The sequence below is a fragment of the Ischnura elegans genome, chromosome X (genome assembly GCF_921293095.1).
Source record: "Ischnura elegans chromosome X, ioIscEleg1.1, whole genome shotgun sequence".
Taxonomy (NCBI): domain Eukaryota; kingdom Metazoa; phylum Arthropoda; class Insecta; order Odonata; family Coenagrionidae; genus Ischnura; species Ischnura elegans.
In genome coordinates this window covers 89003522-89020340 of record NC_060259.1, presented here as the reverse complement: position 1 = coordinate 89020340, position 16819 = coordinate 89003522, and the positions used below count along the sequence as shown (strand labels likewise).

The following is a 16819-nucleotide window of genomic DNA, read 5'->3' as shown; positions in this document are numbered from 1 at the left end:
TTAACATTGAATACATGTAGATTACTGAACTATTTCAGACCTATTTAAATGGGAAAAGAAACACCTTTTCAGCAAAGCTGTACTCTTGACTTAATTAAAGTTACAACTACCACGGCATATAATTGCTGACACCAAGGCTCAAATCCACCTCCAAAATTTCCTTGAGTTACGGTGATACCCCTTGACCTCTTCCGCTAGATAATTGTACCTCATTCCAGGGCTCAGTGCAGGGTGTTCAGGGGGAGGAAAGGTCGGGCGCCGCCCGACCTGGACGTCTCGACCTGGGAGAATTTTCGTCTGATTTGGGCATTTTGGAATTGCATTATTTTTCCAGAGAGTCACCTTTAAAGTTTAATTTTCTATGGCACCCATTTTCCTTACTTTTTAATTTTCTAATTCATATGCTATGTGTTTCAAAATAAACAACTTGAACTGCAAACATTCTACAATTGTATTCAATATACCCCCCGGTAACGTATACTTGTTTCCCGACCTGTTAACCTATCTGCATCCACTTGCCAATAATCCTGACTACGGCCCTGCCTCATTCCTTTTCATTTCTCTTATTGACAAGTCAATAGAAATTTGTATTGGAACAGCAAGAAATAAGACGAGTTAAAATCTATTTCAAAGCTAGTGTTTGCATGAATTTATTGCCTTGAAATCATAAAAACAAAAAAGTACACGTTCAAATTACTCCGAATAAAACGTTGCATTTATTTTTCCAGGTCAGTGTTTTGGTGGAACGGAAACGTATGAGAAGACAACAGGAGTGGAATTTGTGTATGGGGCAGCCCAAGGCCTTCTGACTCAACCTGGAACAGGAATTACGCGGGATTGCACAGCAATATGTCGGCAGACAATCACATGTCACGCATTCAGCGTTGGTATGTACTCTCAAATTTAGTCGCTAGCAATCATAAAAAGACTTAGATAAAATTCTCTTTATCAAGAAATTATGAATATACATTTGAATATATTAGATTTTTACTTAAAATATTAGCTATTGCTTGTCAAAACGTGGGAAGCCTTACTTTCGTGCAAAAGAAAACTCATTCATTTTAATCAACACATGGTAGTGGAGTGTGACGATCAATTAGATACTTTTTCAGCTAATTTTTAGCATCCAAATAAGCATAGAGAATAAATAAAACAACAAAAAATTTAACAATTAATTAATGAATGCCAGACATGGGTCTAAATGGAACCCTAATCTTAGCATATCTTTTAGTTAAACATCGAAATATATTTTCAACAGTGAAACGTGACCAAATAAATGCGTGCTATGTTTATAAATAAACAACCTTGACGCCCATTACGGTTGTATGATATCGTTGTCGCTCCGCGCGCATTAAATTGATATTTCAAAATCGCCACTCACAGCGCTATCAGTCATCGACTTCCACTTTTCACGAGGAAATACGTTGCAGTAATACGTAACTGAGTCAATAGATCATGTAAACCACACATTTAATGTATGCGAGAAGATTGACAACTAAAAATGACCACTTCCGATACGGTTAATGACGAAAGTCACACTGATCTGGATACCGCTGCCTAGTGGCGCCGCGGAATAAAATTCGCGCCAAACAGCAACGGATATAACGCTCAACCACCACATTCTTGGGCCTCTTTAATGGATTCCCCTTGATCAGAACTTATCGGGTGTAAAACTGACAGTTTTTCTCATTAAAACTTCTTCGCTATCTACAGACTGCAGTAAAAAGTGTCTTTAAGTGTTTATGCATTGCATAACATAGCAAATTAATTTTCGAAGTAGGTAGGTCGAAATTCTTATATTCTGAGCACTGCTTTAACGTATGATTTTGTACGCAGTCACAAGGAAAGGTGTAAGTTCAAAAAGAAGAAATTCGCTGCGCATATTTTATCTGGCATGAAAGGGATTCCGACCCAATTCACCCAAATTCCGGTGAAGAGCGCCACTAGTTGCACCATCAAGCATCTTATATCACTAAAAATTCAATATTGCTTTACACTTCAACTGCTGCAATATGTAACCTGAAATTTGGAGATTTCAGGTTAGATGTGCCAGTTCAAATCCAGTTTTTATCAGTCATCGTTGCCAGTTAGATATGCTAGTTCCAATTTTCCGACATAACTGTCAAATTTCAATGCCATCTATCCATTGAGACGCCAATTCTTCGCGAACAAAGATACTGAGTTCATTCAATACGGCAATTCTCATATTCTTAATTGAAACACATGCTTCAAAATATGACTGCAGGCTACATTTACCATTTACATTTAGTCTATTTTATAATTGAGCCAACGAAAATCGTTTCATTGCACTGTACATTACCGCAAGTCGTGAAAATTCCGCGGCCCTATCTTTACATGATGATAGGACATACCACATATCACTTTGATAGTGATTGAATTCAAGCGTAACTATAAGTTATTCTTCGGAGCCAAAGGGTTTCCCTTACTCAAACATTGTTACGTGAGATGAATAATTTTTTTAATGCAGTGGATTGGCAATGTCTCAAGATTTCTTCTGCCGTCTGTCTCTTCATTTCTGTAAAATGACAATCATTGAATATTCAAACTATTTGGAGGAAAACTTTACGTTATATTAATGTCTACAAAATTCTTTCAAACAGATTACGAAAACTCAAGATGCCAGTCATATGGACAGGACTCAATGGGACACAGGAATAATCTGCATGAAAAGGCTGGAAGTAATTACTTTGAAAAAATATGTATAAAAGGAGGTAAGCGTTTAGAAAGTAGTAATAAAAATATTTGCAAATTATAAAGACTGTGATGCGAAAAAATAGTGATCACAAATTTTAACTTTTTCTATCCTATATTACAATTATAGCGAAAGGAAATGCAATAAGTACCTGCATTTCGAGAAGTCATGATGGCAACTAGTAGAGTAACTGAAATAATTACGAAAGTATTATTACTTCATAAGAGCCTATAACTTGAGTATATTCTACCCCACACAATTGCAACTTGTGGCTTTTGTTGTTTCATCTTCTAATTTTTCCATACAATATTTTTCGAAGGCAAAGCAATGCATACTATTTCCATGTGTTCTAGGCATAGCTTTTCAGTTGAATAATGAATATATTTTTTCATCAGTCTCCAATATGAACTCCATGTGTGGTGATCGCCTTTGGGCATTTGAGAGGGTAGTTGGAGCATTTTTAGAAGGCTTTGATGACCGTGAAGAGCACAATGTCCAAACAAAAACTGAATGTGAAAAACTGTGCTTGTTTGAGAGCACCTTCACTTGCAGGTAAAATATTTATCTCATAATGTGAATGGATGAATTTTTCCCTCTAGCTTTCTAAAATTATAATTCATGGATGTATGCAGGTCAGCTGAATATGATGAATCCCAGAACATATGCAGGCTAAGCAGAGAGGATAGAAGAAGTCAGCCCAGCTCATTCAGAAGAGTTCCAGGCAGCCCCCTTGATTATTTGGAAAACCAATGTGTACGATGTAAGTATCAGTGAAATTGTTTCCAACATCAAACTCGTCCTAATGGCATATCTTATCGAATTGTAAATTCACAGAGTAAAGAATTTCAAACTTCACTTAACAGTGAATTGGTTAAGCTCGGTCTCTCAGAGCGGCACTTAAATCGTTCCGATGATGCAGATGAAGAATAGCGCGCTCACGGGGGCGAATAGACGAGAGGTAAATTTTCCAGACTTTTGAGGGTTACTCCATAAAATTCTGGAAAAAATAGGAAAGATTGTAATTAATGCCAAAAGGTGGCTAAAAAATGGCAGTTTTCAATTCATCAGCTCAACAAACAAGTCTAAACATAATTGGAGAATACCTATAATTCGTTTTTCTATAAGCAGACACGTAATTGCTCAGAGGAATTGCACACCATCAAGGTACCACGGAAAGAAGAGAACCGCCCGCTCAAAGAGCGACCTAGTTCGGCCCTTGCATGCTGCAGTCCATACTCTTCATTAGCATCCTATTCCAGACTTTTTCTAAGTTATATGAGCTTAAATTCTAATTCACGTAATTGATTGCGCTCAAAGAGCAACTTTCGGTCCAACGAGCATCACCATTCGCGTCTTTAATTAACTCTAAGCATGAGTAATGAGCGTGCTAAAAATAAAGATGAATGACAAATCATTTAATAAGAAAAGAAAAGGTTATAGGCTACCCATGAGAGCAATGTGGTTATTTTCACAACGCAATAATAATGGTAGCATAATTGATACATTTTACCATGAGGTCGCACAATTTTGGTCTTAAATAAATAGAAAATAATCAACTATTTAACTTCAGTGATGAAAATGAGCTGCGTATAGTTTTCATCTCATATCGGAATATTATTTGAGACCATTGTATTTTGGACCAACTAAGGAAATTTTGTTTTCATAGATTAATTTATTGCGTTCTCTATATTGGTCAAGGAGATGAAAGTCATAACTAATGATGAGGCTGTTTTCGTCACTACCTTAAGGTTAAGCTTTCAGAAAGAAGCAACTCTGAATCACCTTCACAAGAATTAACCCTTTGTCTCATAGTGGTTATTTTAATTTGTGCTGTGATTAAGTTTCATTTTGTTCCTTTTCCCTTAGCTCTTCCCGATTGCCGCTATAACATAAGGTCCGATAGCACGGTCATATCCATGGATGAGCTACAGTTTGCAGCAAGCCAAGCTGAGTGCGAAGTCCTCTGTGATCAGGTGTGTTCGGTTTGATTTTTAAATGCAGGCATTTCTGCTGCATGGAGATGAATCATGATCTCAAATTGCTATGGGTGATTGGGTCAACATAGACAAGTTTTCATTTACCTATTGGATACGGGAAGATTTTCTCTGTATTATTTTGATACATGCATTAAAATGCAGAGGAAATCAGCTTTGCGTCTTCTACTACCTTTGCATGACTGATTTTACATTTCCATTTACATTGATCGCAGACACTGGCCTTTGGTATGGGATTTCTATGGGCTTCAACGGTTATAGAACGTATTTTTTCCATTTATCTAATTTGGTTTTTCATACATAAAAATTCATATTCATAGATTAAGCGTGAAAAACTCTTGCATACGGAATTTCTTCATATTATTGTCGTAAGTGTTAATGCACTCGCTTCCGATGGAATGGTTACCATCATAAGTACTCTCATAGATTAATCTTACATCTTCAATGATTTTGTCGACATCGTACGATTAGGAATGTACAAAAACCATACTTTTTATTCCTACTTGGCATCATTGTTCAACCAGTGTGACTAAAAAAACGGAGTTATGTTAATGAATGGAAATAGTCCTTCGCAGAGGCGATTTACGTTGAAATAAAACATGAACTGGACTCCTAATGAATTCATCATCTTATAGACATTTTCTGTGAATTTTTAATGTTAAGTATATGTCATTGAATAACAGATGTCTAACAATACCTCCTATGGGAAACAATCACTCGTCAAAATCCATATGTTTCGACATCGGCGCAACCCTCAGATGATAGCATTTTATTCAAAGATGATAATTGCGTACTTCCGGTCTACACATTAAGTGTTTTCCAGTTTTAACTATTCTACAATGCGCATAATTAATTGCGTTCGTTGTAATTCAGTTTTTAGTTATGTTTTGTCCTTTAAAAAGGACAAGGTTGAATGATCGGAACGGTTTATCACAAAACTTGAGCTTTTGCTGACGACGGCAATCAAATTCATTCTTAAAATAACAGCTGATCACTGTAGTGATTAGTAAACTGATTACCTCAGTGATACTTATACGTAAATTATGCAAAAAGATGACTGACGACAATTTTAGCTTTCTAATCTGGGTGACGATGACAGTATGAACGATAAATCCAAGTGGTTGCTAAATTTGAGAAAAAACTTCGCGAGATGGGCAGTTCGTCAATGAAAATTCGTCGATTTTTAGTTCAAATAAGCTATAGTGAGCTATATCATAATAAGGTCCTTCGCTTTATTGACTTGAGGCTAAACATTGTCATTTACTTCGTTCAAATATGGGTTTTAATCGTTTATAATCGATGGATTAAAATCGAACATCGTGCGTCATTTGTTTTCAAAACGATGCAGTAATAGATGCAGCAAATTCTCCAGATTAAGTACATCCCATATATTAGTTTTGTTGCTCTTTTCTGCTGTTATGTGGGCTGGTCACCTTCTCCCAATGACTTATATTTACGCATTGAAAAAAATGAATTAAATTCCCATTCAATATGTAATTATTTGTTTATGTAATATCTTTTTTCCACAGTCCCGTGGCTTTACCTGCCGATCTTTCACATATGCTGCAGAAGAAAAACGATGCTACCTAAGCAGTGATGACTCAATTTCTCTGAATAATATAGCATTAATCCCAAAAAGAAATGCTGTATATGCAGAGAAACAATGCAGCATCAGTAAGTCTTCTTTCATGGTTATTTATGTTATCTAGCAGGTCATTGCTATTGGAATAACTTAGAATGGCACCTAAGTCAAACATGAATAGTGATGGATTTCAAAGATGCATGACTTGCATGCAAACTACTTCTCTCAAACAATTTCCAAACTTTGCAGTTACATGTAGTGAATACCACTGCTAGAGAATTTCCCTCGAATTATCAAGCGATAAACTATCACTTGAGCTAGTTTCTTTTAATGGTGAAACACTTCCAGATTAAAATTATCGTTATTCAATTAATCGAAGGAGAGATTTATAAATAATCAAACATTTTAATAAAAGAGTTTATATTATTTACGAACTTATTAATTATTTCATGCAATATATATAAGAACATAAGGTATAGAATTAAATTATACATAATAACTTTTTCTGATTTTAATTTGAATTGCATCACTTCTTCATTATGAGGCAATAATGTCACCGTATTTTCCATTGATGGAATAGTTTGCTATTTTAATTTGGTTTACTGGTGACTTTTAAGAGCTAAGAGTCTTTAAATATCGAGGAAAATTTATGAAAATAATATATTATGTAGTGCATGTTTGTGATCAACAATCACAAAATCATATGTTGCATAATGTTTCTCAGGTCAATGTGAAGATGGAACATTCACCTTTGCCAAGGTCACTGGTCATTTCCTAAGGTCGGCACAAAGCGTGGGCCTTGCAATGGCTTCCTCTCCCGGCATTACCCTTGAGTGCAGCGTAAGGTGCCTGGAGGCTGGCTCAGACTGTCCTGCATTCAGTTTAGACTATGGTGCCATGAAATGCTTTAAGTTGGATAGAAACACTCAAGGCCGGGGCAGTGAGCTTCTACCAAGAGAAGGTGAAAGCTTCTTTGAAAAGATATGCCTCAGAGGTAAGTAATTTATAATTAGGAACAAATTTTGATTTCTCTCATGATTTTTTCCCCTGAATTCGGTGAATTACGAACCTTGAAATTCAAAATTGACCCAAAAAGTTTGCCCCGAACACAAATATTGAAGTCAAAACTAATTTAGGTACACATAAATCCTCTATTTAAATATAATCTTAATGCCAAATTCAAAATTTTCTTAATTTTTTTCAATTTGATCTCCATGCTACTAATAGGTTTTGTGGAATGACAACTGGAATCTCTAATCCGTATATTTGAATGAATATTAAACCTTAAAATTAGATAGATTAACAGCTTCAAATTTTTGCATAAACGATGTTTTAAACGTTCGCTTTAACAAAAACTTTTCAGAAATGTATTTTTTTCCCTGCAATGTGGATCACCCAGTATTTTGAAAGAACTTCGGTTGTAGATCATCATAGCTATTCTTGCTAATCACGTATTGTACTTGGGTGTCATTTTTTTAACAAAACATGTATTTGCAAAAGGTGATGCAACTGTTTTCATGCCCTGATCATTCACAATCGCGAATGAATCAGAATTAATGCCAATTAAAAACATTTATTGGCATTAACCTTCAAACGCCTAGCATGCCTATACAGGCACGGGGAAAAGCTAAACTTGATGCCTGGCATTCCAGTTACGGCATGCTAATTTAAGGGGCATTAAAAAGGGTAAAATAGAATTAAATCTTGAAGTGATGGTCGACTACTTGGAATTTAAATCGGGTAACTGAAGGCAAAACCCCATTTGTCGACAGTGAAAATTCTTTCAAATAAGTGCATTATTTCAATTTAGAGCTATAGAGTTCGTGGTGTTTTGCGGATGGAGAAAGATTTTTCCGATTTCAATCATCAGGCCAATAGCCTGGGGGGGGGGGGGTGACTTTTTGGGCTTCAACCCTCTTCTCTTGCAGTTCTATTTGGTTCACCCTTGTGGCGTCTACCCGCGATGCATCAGCTAAAGAGATATTTTGTCTAGGGGCAACTATCTTCTGACACTGCATTGTTCGATATAGTAACATTTCAAGTCTGCCAATAAAGAACGATGAATTGAACTTTCAGAATCATGCAAACTAAACATATAGCTGACTTAATGAAGCGTATGGTTTTCCGATGCATGCATAATGACAAAAAAATACCAATACAGGCAACATAAATATCTCCAAAAGAAAATTTCTAGCGACCTGCCTGCATCATGTGTGTTCCCGGTGGCGAAGCAGAAGTTTTGGTTCAATTAAATTAAAACTGATTACTAGGAAAAATGCCTTGTAGGAAATCCACTACCGTTCTTGTGAAATTGCAGAGGGCATTAATATAAAAAATGTACCGTCAACTGGGACGACCATTGCGTTTTTTCACAGTACATGGAAGAGAGTCCTCCAACAATTTTTGCATCTGATTGATTACCCAAACTATCAGCCAAGTCAGATGAGCCCAAAGCCTGCTAACATGATCCATCCAAATTTTCCAAAAATCACTTTGACAAGAAGGCACCTCGAGGGGACTGCATTGAGGAGGCCCTATTCCATCCCATGGAAAGCTGATTTCTTTTGCTACTTCGGTCGCATTTTAATCGGCTTTCAAAAATTTGTGCGGCGCGGTGATGAGTGCATGCAATCCGCTTTTTTCAAATATTTTGCAGTATAATTTTTGTCATTGAGAGGAATAGTATTATAAAGTAATGAATTTGATACACCATATCATCATGTGTGCAAATTTCGTTTAATATCCCAAATAATGCCTGATTTTCCCGTGAAACTCGGATCAATTTGTCCGTCAGCGATGCGAGTGGCGACTTTTGTAAACCCATTTAAATGCGCGGTGGGTGGCAACAGTTGTAGGAGGCCGACTTGAGGACCCTCTTTCGTAATATTCGTGAGGCAGCAGTGAGACAGGAACGGAGCCAAAACTGAAGTCCGCCAAAGTCAACGGCCGTGATGGAAATCTAGAAAACATGAATCTATCTTCATCTTTTAGCAAATCCTCTATTAAATTAATAAGTGGGTTCTTAAATGAGTATCATGGAATTCAAATTCTATGCACGTTACGAATTATTCCACAAATTTTTCATTGATATTTTTTTTACCTATATACACCAAACGTAAATCGTTGAAGTAAGGGGTGGCCCCTGGAGATGAACGGATCCCTACCATACTTAACTTACAATCATATGCTAAACCATGAGTTATACCTTCACCCTTCATCCATAACAGCCCTCAGGTTGAATTTCTCAGTGAGCGAGTGACTCCTACTTTCACAGGAGCAAAATTTATGAACTTGAAAGAAATGAATTTTTTATAATTATTTTATAATCATGCCATTAATTACAACTTTTTACAAAAAATTAAGGCAATGTTCGTGGCTGTGTTGGGAAGGCATGGGCATTTGAGCGGAGGCCAGGAAAAGAGTTGCGCGGAAATGATGACCTCAAGCTCATCCTGACCCAAAGTCGCCGTGACTGCATGGAGGCGTGCCTCAGAGAGCACAGATTCGACTGCCGCTCCGCAGAATATGATACGACAACAGCCGAGTGTCGTTTGAGCCGAGAAGATAGGCGAACAAGACCAACAGACTATGTTGATACAGCACCTACCGTGGAATACCTTGAAAACCAGTGTCTTCCGCGTATGTATTTCTAATATTTATCTGTCAGTTTCACTATTCCTGAGAGTATTTCCAGAAATTTTTATCAATAATTTGGTTCAATATTTACTTTGACATATGCTGATCATGTTCTTTTCAAATGTATCGTAGTGTCCTCATATTGGTAAATAGGAGAATATAATGTGGAATAATTTTAAAATGTTCTGCAAAAAATACGCTGGGTGGGGAATATCAAAGATGGAAAAGACTAAAAAAAACTGTAAAAGACGGAATTTCCTCAGAAATTCATAAGAACGAATACTATTAAATGACCATTCTTTGAAATTTATTAAATATGTACTGGCTTGAGAAAAGGAAAAGTTTCCTGTAGTTTATGCATCATAACTTTACTCTTTAGTATGTAATATTGCCTAACTTATTGCTTTGTTGCCATTGGTGAAAATCCCTATGTAAACACGGTAGAGGAATAAATTAGGATTTGAGAGAATCGTAATTATTTATTTTTCGCATAAATTTTCAAAACTTCTTGAGTCTGTTTGAAGTATTACATTATAGGTCTCTCTATAAATCTCTGATAAAAATGTTGTTCTTATTTCAGAGGAAACACGATGCAGCCTGGATTCAGTTCCTAATTCCTACCCTAGATACTTGGATACTGTTCTTTCACTAGTTACTGATGAAGCTGACTGTGAAAGAAGGTGCAAAACCTTCAGTGACTTCAGTTGCCGTTCATTTTCCTACTACCCAAGTGGGAGTCAGTGCTTCATTAGTGGAGATGACAGGGGTAAAATTTTTCTTCTGTGTCAATAATATTTTCAAAGTTCTAATGTAATTGTCCCAGCTATGAAGATGCACAGATTACTGTAGTGTTGACTAATCTCTTGATATTTCATTTGTCCTCAGTTTTTCTGTAGATACTGAAATAAACCAAAATATTTCACTTTCAATCAATGACTAAGAGAAAAAAATAGCACTAAAATTTCCCGAATGATTTTTAGTTAATTTGATGTTGCAACTGAAGATATTAATGATTTTTTTCTTTGTAAAAGAATACCAAAAATTACATAAGCATATGATTCCGATTACTTGTATCAGTTATGTCAATTTTGTATCACAACTCACCATAAGATATCTCATTTGTTAAGGAGTTTCATAAATATTTTGGCAATGTGATATGTAATCCATTATTACAAGAATTATTGTACTTTGAAACTGACCAAATGGGTCTAATGAAATGGATATTTTGGGTTGGTACAGTATAAGTTTACAGAAGAGTAATCAATGATAGGATTTTAATTTTTTTATCCCATTTCAAACATAAGATGCTTTATTATAGTTAGCCATCTTCTTTAGTGCCATGCATGAAAATTATTATTAAAAATGTTCTTTGGCATTACTTTTTGCCATTGGCAAATTCATCTCTGAATTTCTGGTAAGATTTCAAGGCAAAGGCGTTTTAACTAATTGATTTGACTGAAAAGGAACAGATACAAAATGTCTATCACCACTGTTCTAGCTACACACCTGGATGATTTCCCAATAAGGGTGGATGGTAGTTGTTTACACTTCCGACCTGAATATCTGTTTATGAAAATTCTGAAAAATGTAATATTTTTTAAAGGAAGCTGTTGATACACCTATAAAATGAATTTTAAAAATGCCTAAGTCAGCGTGTTAAACCCATATGCTTAGGGCTCGGAATATTTCCCTACTGTGTACTTCGTGAAACACTCAACATTTGATATACTGGCTCTAAATATAAGGGATATTGGGATACTTATTTTTATAAAAGTGAACAATTAAGTATGATAAAAATGAAATTTTTCCAGAGAAAATGTTTAAATCCTAAATTAATATAAATAATAAATATAACATGCATTTTTTTAGAAATCAATCGGAAACTTTCAGGGGTGAAGAGCCTCCTAATTTATTTAAGTATTTGGTTTTCATTGTCAATTTTAGCATTGATTATGATATGTTATTCATTATATGTGATTTAGCCTCTGCTGGGAATGAAGCATCAATGACTCGACCAGGCACCACCTATTACGAGAGAAATTGCCAAGTAAGTGAGCATCAATCTCACAGCCATGGACTGGGGCTGGGGCATGGTTTTGGACCACCACTGAGTCTGGAACCTGGCTCAGGTCCTGGTGTTGGCTTAGGTCCAGCAATACCAGAAAGACCGCAAGGACCTCATGATTCAAAAGGTATAGTCGTGAGTTAAGACTATAGCCCAGGTTACCATGGTGGGCAATGGTTTTAGTATGAGTATGTTGTGTGCAGTAACTGCAGTTAAAATTTGTTAATTTATTATTTTAAATCCTTACTTGAACATCTAACTAAGAATTAAATTAGCATAAGAGGAATCTTTCCCAATATTTAAAATTTGCAGAATGGGATATGAATGCATTGGTAAAAATTGAATAATTGAAAGATGAGATAGAAAGATTTCCGTTAAAATTGTAGCTTTGCCCAGGAAAAATTACTGACTTATTTTGAGTTTGACTCAGTTATGTGGTGTTTTCCCAACATATGAATTATGGACTATCTTAGTGGGAACCAGGCACAAAATCACAATACGTTTACGATTCAATTACAATGTGTACAATATTTTTCCCTGGCAAAGGAGGAGGCTGTGTCCTGTCTGGTCGTCCTGAGTGGGAAAAAGTTTCAGGCTTTGAACTTCAAGGCCAAAGAAGTATTGGTCTGCTGTATAGGGATCGCATCCCTGGCATATCAGCCCACTGCACTCAAAGGTGCTTGGAAGATCCTCGTTGCAGAGCTTTCAACCTTCATTATGAGAGGAATGACTGTGTTGGACTCGAAGCCAACAGTGAAACTAGTGGAATTGATCTGAGAGCAACTCCTGGAGTTGCCTTCTTTGAAAGAGTGTGCTTGCAAGGTATAATAATTTTCTGCTTTGTCATTTTCCATTGCTTAATGTGGTTTGGATTAATTAAAAAATAGATTATTAGGTAATTGTAAATTATTTCATGAAAAATTGGGCAGATTATTTTGATTAAAAATACCTCTCCCCGTAGCTCCTGGCTGTGGCTTAGTATGGACCTTTGAGAGACATCCAAATTTTGAACTGAAAGGCTTCGATCAAGTGCGGTATCCAGGAGTAAGCAAAGCTGAGTGCGAGGACAGATGCCTTGAAGAAAAGCAATTCATCTGCAGGTAAATATTTTCATGGAAAAAATTACTTTAATCATAGCAGTCTGTGCTCCATGCTCCATGCCTTTGACCATCAAGAGAAAGAAAGCATGCTGGAAAGGATTAAAAATTAATTTTTATTTGTGCCAACTACATATGTACTCATTTATAATTAATTTGCATAGGAGCAATATTTTTCATGTTATTCAATGAAGATGAAATTGGAATCAAAGCAACTCCAAAAACTTTCCTTTTCCCCTACTTGCAAGACCAATATACTACTCGTATGTGGATACAGCACCCATGGTGGAATACTTTGAAAAACAGTGCCCTTCCAGTGCATCATTTCATTGATTATCCATCTATCAGTTTGACTTATTTGGTGCATAACTTCCCATTTAATACACTAGTAGTGGCCTCACTCTCATATTCATCTATAATTTCCTTCAGCAGCCGCTTCAACGTTTAGTCCCAGTTTTAAATCCCCAATGGTCACCCCTTACTGCCAGAGGCCTATAAATTTACTATGCCTGAATGCGTATGCCAAGCACCAAGTAGCATTATTTTCCCATGCTGCTAAAGACATGCTAGGTACTTCAAGGTTAAATAAGGCTTTACTCTTATAAGCAAATGTGTTGATTCTTTTCCTGCTCAGTGGATTTATTAGAGGTTGTTAATATTTTAAGAGTCTGAAGAATCTCTTGCACAATTAGACCCTGAGGCATAGTTATTTATAACATGACATGTCAAATCACTAACTGAAGGAGATTCTCCCTCATAATAGGCAACACAAGTTTCAGTGAATCAGAATAATGCTTTGTGATAGTTTTGTATCATGGGCATGGGGAATATATTTTATCCTTAGCCACCATATCATCCTGACTAGTGAGAGGAAATCCAGCAGTCTTCAGGTGTAGAGGCTCACTAAAAAGCCGTCCGCTGTCTGTAAAAACACATTCTAAGCATCAGTTCCTCTTTTCTGTGGAATGAGCAAACATTGAACAAGAATTTTTCAAATACTTTGAATAAGGATGGGTTGGTTCCTTTTTGCTTGTTCCAATTCTTTGGGTTGATTCCTGACATCGATTCTTGGTCAAGATCCTCAGTTATGGTTTAAACAAGTTTTTCATCATATGTATTTGCTTAGTAACCAAGAGGAAATAATGATTTCGGTTGAGGTGTAGAGTAAACTACCTTCACTGATCTCACAAATTCTTTTTCCATAAACACTCAATTTAATTATGCAATGTAAATTATGGCCAAGAAAAGATTTGAAACTGGGCATTAAAATTATTTCAGTACCAGTTCTTTCTGGTTCCAGTTAGAATTCCGGCTCTAAGCTCAAAAGTGGTGGAACCCACAACCCAAGAACAAACCAACTAATCCCTATTTTCTAATTTCTAGTATCAAATTTTCATTTGTGCAAAAAATTCCACAGAGAAAAAATGATTCGCCTTGATCCAGATTCCTGTCAAGGCAAATAATTTCTTCTCTGTGGAATTTTCGCACAAGTCGTGCATTTGGGTGACTCCGTAAAAGGTATTACCTGGGCTAGTACGGGTATACTTAAATTAGTTGAGAGCTAGTTTTCAGAGTTTGGGCTTTACTCTCTGGCTGTGGCGCAGCCCGCACAACTTGGTCTGTTAGTCCTATAAGCAGTCTAGACTATCTTGACCGGTATAGTCCACAAATTACCACAGATGGGAATGACGCCTCGGTAGCTAAACTGTCTAAATGACTGGCTCGGTAGCCAAAGCACTTGACTGGAAATTGAGGGATCCCGATTTGAGTCCTAGGAAAGTGAATGTTTTTTTTTTCATTGGAATTTTCGCTCAATTTGCGCATTGTGAATGGCTTGGTAAATTTATCAATATGACTAGTCACGGCATACTTAACCCTTTGAGTGGCAACCGATTTCCTAGGCACTATGCCAAAAGTGCTGAGGAAATTTAGCTGATTTTGCAGTAGGTTAGGGAAAAAAATTAGGTCTCAAAAACAAGTAAAGGTATATGTTCAAAAACTTTAGGTTTCTAAGTTTCAAAAACTTTAGGTTTTTAAACTAAGTTTCATTTGTTGTCTGGAAAAAATGTCCTCAGGCTCTATGTTTAGATTAAATGAATCAATAACTATGCATATACATATCCAGGTATATATCTCATTTATTTCAAATTATGTTTCTTTTGCTTCTTGCTGGGTGATGTTTTGAAATAATGCTGAAGTTTTGAGACACAACTTGTTTTTCACCATCACCATGTTCTCTCTCTGCTCTGCCAGATTATATACCATTTCATTTCAACTGTTTTTTATTCCCATCAAGGACCCCTCCTTGATGGGAATAAAAAACAGTTGATATGAAATGGTATATAATCTGGCAGAGCAGAGAGAGAACATGGTGATAGAAGCTGTCTTATAGGCTGGCTGGTCCAGCTGATCATTGGAATATTTTCTATTCCTATCAGGTGTAAATCCTGAATGAGCATAGAGAACACAGGGAGCTGAGAAGCAGAGATGATGAAAAACAAGTTATTTTTCAAAGAATGGTCATGTTTAATAAAAAAAACATCAAAGATGCAAGTCCAAGAAAAGATTTTTCACTAAATTCACATGTAAAATCTAAAATCACTTATTAAGTAACAATGACACCTATTCTTATTTCAAAAATCTTAAGACAGTTACCTATAGGCTTACCATCTCTGTCTTACAAAATTGTACAGAGGTACATAAAATGACTATGAATCTTTTGCAGATCTGCTACTTATCACTCCCGGCTTAGAGAGTGCCGGCTCAGCTCAGAGGATCGTTTCACCCAACCTCAAGCTTTCATACCATCGGTGGACTTGGATTACATTGAAAACCAATGTGCTCCAGGTAAAAAAAGCTTTATCATTTGTGACTTATATCCAAAAATAACACACCCTGTCATGGGATATGGACTATTTATTCCAGCATATGCAACACAATCACTTAATACAAAATTTCCCGATAAAACAGTGGCATGAGTGAAATAAGGTGCAGGAGCTGATATACATACTATGGAATTGTGTCCTTCTGACTGCTCAAAGGGTGCTTATCCTAGGGGAAAAGTTACCAACCCAGGCTCCCGCTAATCCTTTGGGGGAAGGGGATTGGGCACACCCAGAATCAAAACTAGCTGTGGTTGTTCAAGTTGTAACTTTTTGCACAGAAAAAGTTAATGAAACCAAAATTTAAAGGAAATTATGACTGCATTTTTTTAGCTTTTATAATTATTTGATTGAAAAATAATGATATTTATTTTAGTTCAATGTCTTATACTAATATCATCTTTCTTCAAAAGGAAAATATGTTCATAACTTCTGTTTTGAACTAAATGTATAATCGCTTCTTGGGGGGGCAGTTGCACCCCTCATCCCCCACTGGGTATGCCAATGGGAAGGGGTCCTCTTTACTACATGGCAATTCATTTTTGCAATATGAAGAGCGAAGTGCCATCACTGGAGACTTACCAATATGATTTCCATCTCAAATGAAGTAATGCTTCATTCATAAACTTTTAACATGCCACTCAAATGTGTGCCTAAATGTCTCACCATATGTGTGCCATGAAATGACTGCAGCAGTTACAATTCTTAATTCATAAAAGGAATTATGATATGAAAAGGAATACATTAATAATTCCCAATAATCAATATACATAGTGTTACCAGCACAATTACTAGAACATTTGCATTACATATCCAAGTTCCCTTTGCAAGGAGGAGTTAGGTTGTAAGT

General features: G+C 36.2%; 1 protein-coding gene across 2 annotated transcripts in view; it reads left to right on the top strand.

Annotated features, from left to right (window-relative positions):
- Positions 1-16819, top strand: part of LOC124171575 — a 108447-nt gene that overhangs the window by 69877 nt on the left and 21751 nt on the right. For both annotated transcript variants that reach the window (XM_046550754.1, XM_046550753.1), the window contains exons 3-15: positions 729-887; positions 2622-2732; positions 3109-3265; positions 3346-3473; positions 4580-4686; positions 6237-6381; positions 7014-7283; positions 9653-9928; positions 10506-10691; positions 11908-12117; positions 12537-12812; positions 12952-13090; positions 15813-15934. In XM_046550754.1, the coding sequence (XP_046406710.1) occupies positions 729-887; positions 2622-2732; positions 3109-3265; positions 3346-3473; positions 4580-4686; positions 6237-6381; positions 7014-7283; positions 9653-9928; positions 10506-10691; positions 11908-12117; positions 12537-12812; positions 12952-13090; positions 15813-15934 (2286 nt within the window). The remainder of the gene's footprint in view (positions 1-728; positions 888-2621; positions 2733-3108; positions 3266-3345; positions 3474-4579; positions 4687-6236; positions 6382-7013; positions 7284-9652; positions 9929-10505; positions 10692-11907; positions 12118-12536; positions 12813-12951; positions 13091-15812; positions 15935-16819) is intronic.